General features: G+C 40.6%; 1 protein-coding gene across 1 annotated transcript in view; it reads right to left on the bottom strand.

Moving 5' to 3' along the window:
- Itgb8 (integrin subunit beta 8) overlaps window positions 1–6,929 on the bottom strand; it is a 78,511-nt gene extending 71,582 nt beyond the window's left edge. Inside the window, exon 1 of the mRNA XM_021201976.2 lies at window positions 5,792–6,929. Coding sequence (XP_021057635.1) covers window positions 5,792–5,918 — 127 coding nt within the window. The 5' untranslated portion in view covers window positions 5,919–6,929. The remainder of the gene's footprint in view (window positions 1–5,791) is intronic.
- Window positions 6,930–7,223: the final 294 nt, after the last annotated feature.

A 7,223-nucleotide genomic window follows, 5' to 3' on the forward strand; every position in this document is an offset into this window, starting at 1 on the left:
GAGGAGGAGGAGGAGGAAGAGGAGGAGGAGGAGAAGGAGGAGAAGAAAAACCCAAAACAAAAAAGCAAACACCAAAGAAAAGGTGATATATGCGTGTGACCCTGGACTGTGGGTTTGAGAGCTTCTTATACTGCCAAGTTCCCAACTAGAAAATCATTAACAGCCAATGGAACACCCGGGTTAGTAACTAAGCATGGATGAGCCAAAAATGATATAAACATATGAAATGATGTAGAAATTCAGTCGCTCTAGCACACTTGCAGTTAGAAGCATAACTAGGCCAAAGTTGGTTAATAATCTGACCACATCATAGATTTGTTCCTATAAGTACTTTTTGTTCCCTTTGTTTGTTTGTTTTATGCTTTTTCTCAGTGTAACATCCCTGGCTGTCCTGGACTCAATTTGTAGACAAGACTGGTCTCGAACTCACAGAGATCTGCCTGCCTCTTCTTCCCCAATGCTAGTATTAAGGGCATGCACTACCATACCTGGCCTTTCTATATGTACTTTTGATTGACCTTAGAGACTCATTCTTTTTCTTCATGCTGACACTTTGGAAAGCCAAGGGACCACAGGGAAGCAGATTTTACCACAGGGTGTTCCCCACTAAGCCACCTGTTTTTTTCCCCCCTACATGAGAAACCTTTCCACAGTGAGGTATACATGAGGCAAGCTGGGAATAACTGGGAGCTTCCCCAGGAGACATGTTTTAAAGATACCCATGATTCTAAAATCAAAATCCTATCTTTGTGATTACTTTGCACAGGCAACAGGGTCCTATATTACTCATGGTATGGTGGTGCCCCAAACTCCCAGGTGGGGTATGTGTGACAGAGACATGGTTATATAATACCCAGAAAGTTCTTTAAGGAATTGTGAAGTCATATAAAGGAATTCAAATCCTGGCTCTCCCTTATACTGACTATGTGTTGTATACACTGTTCATCTCTTGTGCATCAATTCCCTCTTTTCAAAAGCAGGGGTTATAAGTCCACTTTTCTCATAATGTTGTTATGAAGATTTAATGAATACATTGAGTCATTTATAAAAAGGAATGGCAGAGAAATAAGCTCAAATGACAAACATATCTTTAAGAATACAATTCTTAAAGATTTTAATTGAGTAACTTAATATTCAGCTTCATAGAGTCAAATAATTTATTATAAAATGTAAGGGTTTTTCCTATGGTTTATTTTATGATACAGCTAGTGTATATAATTCAGAGAATGTATTTCTTATAAAATTGGACTGCCTTCACAAGACCTCATAGTCTTCTGCTGACCACACTTGTCAACCATCAACTTGTACTGCAACAGAAGCTAGAGTATTGAGAACAAGGAAGACTGAACAAATATAGGAACATTAGGGGAAAGTTGTTTGGTTATTCAATGTATGCACAAAAGATGATATCCTCATTCCAGTCTGGCAAGGTAAGATTCAAGTATAAGAGTTTTATTATACCAGTTATTATAGAGTTATCATAACAGGAACAAACTAAACTCTGCAATGACTGGATCTGCCAGATAGCAGGTTCCATCAGGGAAGATGGGTGGGCATCTCTTCTTAGGACTCACCAAAGGCAAATAGTTTGCTGAACTGAAAACAAAAACAAAAACAAACAAACAAACAAACAAAAAAACAAAACTACAGAGGGACAGAGCTTATTTGTTAAAGTTTGAAAATCTTAGATTAAAACAGAACCTTATACTTTGGTGGTCTATAAAAGGACCCAAGGGAGCCTGTCTGTGAGTAAAGTGAGGAATTTAAAAACAGGTTACTTATGCCTGTCTATATCAGATTCAGTCATTAGAAGTTCAAAAGTCTGTAAATGTAAAGAACAAAGACAAGATTATCTCACATGATGTATTTTCTGCAAGAAACTTTTATTTAAAATAGTAGTATGTAAAATTGGAAAGATAATTTAGTGTTTACATAACGATATTTCTAAATTCTCATAAACATCCAATTGGAATAGAAACTACCATACTTATCTTGATTGCCTATCCTAATCTTATTTGAAACTTTCCCTTTCTTTTATGATCTGAATCTGTTGTCCCTTCTTGGCTTATTTTGATGCCAACTAATTTGTAGTTCTGTATAATAAAGACATAATTAGTTTGGCAGGCATATATATTTACAAGTAAATAATATATCTTTCAAACTTAAGCATACATATGAAAGTGATCAGCTGGCAAATATATTCTAAGAAATTCTGCTCTCTGTTCAGTTGTCCTCACTTTTGAGTCTGATCTACCAAGAATCTGACTCACCACTGACTGAACTAACAGAATGTGAAAGGAGCAAGTTTGAGAGAGAAAATTAGGCATTTGGTTTTGAATATATAGGGATCAATTTTGTCTTTAGACACACAATAGGGAAAAGACGATTTGCATTCTCCTCTGGAGATCCAATAAGAGGTCAAGATTGAAGATAGACATCTGCATGGTGTCATCATAAAAACACAACTTAAAACACCAAGGCTATATCAATTCACTTGGGTCTTTGTATTGATAAGGAAGAGAAATGAGGACAGAACTCCAGAGCCACTGCTGTTATTGGAGTTCATTGACCAAACAAGAATCAAAACCAGTGATGGAGAAAGCAGTTAATCCAGGAGATCATAGATCTTAAAAGCTAACTGTTGGGTGGACAGTATCAAATTCCTAATTGATGAAAGGTCTAGTAGGTGATAACTAAGGATTAGATAACAGATTTGACAATCAGTCACCAGATCTGAGTTGAGCAGAACCTCCACATGGTGAATAAAGCTTTCCACAAGCACTCAGAATGCTGAGATAAAATAAGCTTGAAACTCTTTCAAAGCACTTACAGTAGAAGGACATTTTTGAAATCATATCAGCTACTTGTTTTCACATATAAGGCAAGCATGGATGACTTTTAAACAGACCCCAAAGTGTCTTTGTTGCCTAAAGACAGAATTACTACATAAACATTGTATGAAAGAGACATAGAAGACTAGCTAAAGAATTTTGGAGGTTAGTGAGATGGCTCAGTGGTTAACATGCCTGAATGGCTAGATCTCCAGAAGCCAACATACAAATGTCCAGTTGGCATGTTAACTGCTTATAATTCTAGACTTGGGAGATGGGAACAGAATCCTAAGAAACAAGCTGGCTAACAAGACTAGCCACATCAGTGAATTCTGGTTTTGACTAAGAGACTCTGCTTCAATGAATAAGGTAAAAGAGGTAGGATGGTTTCGACATCAACCTCAGACTTCCAAATGCATATTCATCCACATGCATTCATACCCACACATATATGCACCCCTACACATACAAAATCATTGCTGTGCATTCATGCACATGAGTGCACACACACACAAACACACACTAAAACTGGGGATATTCAGAGAATACTTGATATGATGAAATCTATTTCAGGGAAAGTCATACTGTTGTCACTAAGCAAAGCTCATTCTGTAGGTTGATTATAATGGAAAAAGTACGATAGCTAAATAAAAAGAAAATGATATCTCATTGCAATAATAGCTACCATTTGTTAAAGAATTTGTGAGTTTGAGATGTATCATTTTTCTATTGCTATATAATTGGGTGACAAATTAGTTTTAATCTTTTAAAATTATCAAATGTAGAAATAAAATGTTGCCACAATAACTCTTCAATATTAACTATTTTTTATTTAATGGAAAAATATTAGTCACCAGCTTTTTAATGTTGGCATTGATGATTTCAATAGTCCTCAGTTCCCATTAGTTTTTGCAAAAGAAAATTAAAAGAAACTAGAGTAATGTCTACATCAGAAATCTTTGCATCCCATTCATAACATACTCTACCCACAGTATTCAGCCACCCTCAACTCCCTCTGCTCACACTACTATAAGTCTAATGTGTATTTGTATAAATTGTTCTTTAAAAATAAAGCCAAAATGATGTATAGCTATCGTCTTCTTACTATGACTTTATTGCCTCCAGCATCTTCTTGGTGTAAACTACTGGGCATGGGAACAAGATTTCCTTTGTAACCGATACCTAAATTTCTATTCTGCTTTAAGCATTTAATTTGCACAGTAAGACCTGTAATTTAAGACTTGTAACTGTATCATAAAGTACAGCTGTTTATAGTGATCTCTAATTTGCTGAGTAGTACTGGCTATAATTTAATTTTTTTCATGTTTTAAACTACCATGCAAGTCATTATACATCAGAAGCCTTTGTATATTGACAGAGACTGAGAAAAGGATGCCTTGTTTTGATTTCAGATAAGCATGCGCTTTTCAGGTCAGCAGGTGCAAGGCAGCCCATTCATAATTCTTGCTTCAAATCAATAATAGTCACCGGATGGAAATATCTTGCTGGTACACAGGAACTTATCTTTACAAGCGCAATGAACTTGTAAAAACCTCTGTTATTAGCAAAGATTAGAGGTGAGTGAGACTTTCTTTGGAATAAAATATATTCTGTTGACATAAGTTTTGGTCAGTTTACTGGTGTGAATGTTTACTAAATCTAGGAGAACACTTTACTTACTGACATAGGATGGAATTATGCTCAGTGGAAAATCTGCTGTGGCAAACACATGTTCCATTCAAAAGATACTTGATAATGAGTGTGACTCTTTCCTTTGTATTGTTTCATTTATTTTGAAATCTCAAAGTCTCAAAATAACTACAAAATGAAAGTTGACTCTAGTTTGTCCTGTTTGATATAACTAGGAAAATCTCACCCAAAAATAATGCTAGACAACTATATATGCAATAATTAGAAGAAGTTGCCTGTATTTCTCCATTATAAACTTTTACATATAAGCGTTTACTTTAGTTAACTTCAGGAAGAAAGTCAACACACTAATTCAAAGTAAAAGACTAAATTTCCGTTTTACAACAGAAGTGAGGCTATTAATTAAAACTCCTTTAAGGTTGAGAGACTACAGTAAGTCTCTAATAAAATTTAAGGGATTAGTAACCTGAAGAGAAAAGTAAGTAAGTAAATAAATAAATAAGGCAATGGTAACTCCATTTGCAAAAATAAACATTTGGCCTCTATGGTAAATTTAATTCTTAGAATGTTATTATTATTTATTCTATTTCATGAGTCACCAAGAATACAATGCTACCATGTTACAGTGCCAAGCCCCCTCTCATGCTCTGTCTGACTAGAAATGACTTGGGAAAGGTAGGCACCTATATCTGTTTTACAGATAAAGACATTAAAAGTTTATAGAGAGGTGACCTCTTGGTAACAGAGACCAAACTTAGGGGACAGATCATTTAGCCACAATAATTTAACAACCCCACCCCACCGCAGGCCAGTGGCTTAAACCATGAATGGATATTCCTCAAGGGCATTAATTCATTCAAGCTGAATGTTATGGCAGAAGAAACTTGTTCTTTCATAGACCAATAAATGGAAGACTCGTTCCTATTATAAACTATCTTAGCCACAGGCTCTTAGTGGATGATGCCCCACCCCCAAGGTGAAAAGTTGGGGAATACAGACTATATAGTGATATCCTCAGGAAATACTGGAACCCCCAAATTGCATTCTGTAAGTACAACAGACTCTTCCCCAAACTTCAACTCAAATAAACTTTTCCCAGCACTGTGGACTATTGCTGTCACTTAGGGGTGAAAATACCTAATACCTGGCTTCTTTATGGAGAACTTTGTTACACACCTGCCCTCCTCAAGTCTCAAGACTGACCAGGACTGACATCTACCACTTACCTGTCAGGGATGCCCAGGCCATAAGCTCTCAATACCAGCCCAAGACTTTGGGAGAAGGAAAGAAAACAAAGTAAAATAACTTACCACTTTGGCCCAGTCCGAGAACAAGTGAAAATACCCACGCTGCCCCAAGAACCAAGGCTGGACCTCGCTGGCAGTTGTGCAGGGAGAGCAGTGCAGCAGTCAGAAAAGCCAGGGCCGAGCCGCACATAATGCAAAGCAGCCCGCCCGGTGCCTACTGCCTAGTTGCTTTCCTGATACGCTCTCCCGACTTGAGAGCGCACCTTGAAGGCCCGTGGGCTGCGAGTCCCTAGGACCTTTGCGACAGGCCGGGTTCACCGACCCAGTTGCTCTGAGTAGGCGATATAGGTATTCGGGCCAGGGCAGCTCTCTGCATCTCAGGGCCCTTGAGGCCCTCCCAGCTCCGCACAGCGGGGCTTGCAGTCTCAACAAAAAGCACCTCCTTGGACAGCCGATGGCCCGCGGGGGCGAAGCAAGTACGGGCTCCACAGTCCGCTCCCAGACAAAGAAAAGAGCTTTTGTTTCTCCCCAGCCGATGGGGCTCTGCTGCATAAATCAGCTTAGCGAAGAGCCAAACACAATCAAACCCAAACAAAGCCTGAGGCTGGGGGGAAAACCACCCTAATGTAATTCACAGGGTGATGCTGCATTAGTGGGAGGGGACGGCTAGAAGGCCAAGGGGGTGGGGGAGTTGCTGGCGCATCAGTCGGTGCTAGCTTCTTCCACAGGTGGGCAGGGAGGCCAACTCCACTTAGTCGCAGCTAGCCGAGCTTCAGGCGGCAGCGTTCCGATTGGCGGGAGAGGAGACACGGGTGCCAGCAGCTTGGGAAAGTGGCTCCGTGAGCCCCCTAGAAGCTCCTGTCTGCACCCGCAGGCAACCAACAAGGCATCCCAGTTGCCTACTGGGCTAGAAGGGGATGTTCCATGCACCTCGCTGGGAGGGAGCTGCGTACCCTTGTCCTATCTCGGACTCAGTCGGCTCAGGCGTCTGGCCACCCAGAACCCTGGCAGCTGATGCGTTCTGGGCTGTACTCGGAGAGGATTAGAGGGAAAAGAGGCAGGCGATGGGCAGGGATGGGGTGATCTAGTTCTGCGGTCCCCCGTGGGGGCTCCCAGCTTTCGGGTAGCTGGGCGAGCTCCGAGCTGAGAGTTGCTAGGAAACCTCCCCACGCTACAGTGCTCCTTGCTTGGGTCGCCAGCAAGAGCAGTGGCGGCCCAGGACAGCAGAGGCAGCAGCAGAAGCAGCGGCAGCAGCAGAAGCAGCAAACAGCTCCAGCTCGGAGCAGCGTGGGCGGGACATTGGTGAGGCATGAAGTCACCGCGGCCCACACTCGCTCTTTGTTTTGCTCACTCCGGCTCTTTTTTCTCCCCCCTCGAATCTGATAGTTGCCATTCCCATCGTTCTTAAGAATTCCTGGTGCGTAGTGGCGCAACAGGAATCGCATGCTGAGTTCTCTTTTCTCTCACCCCTCGTTCCCCAATTCTGAGTTCCAAC

This window comes from Mus pahari, chromosome 7 (genome assembly GCF_900095145.1).
Source record: "Mus pahari chromosome 7, PAHARI_EIJ_v1.1, whole genome shotgun sequence".
Classification (NCBI taxonomy): Eukaryota; Metazoa; Chordata; class Mammalia; order Rodentia; family Muridae; genus Mus; species Mus pahari.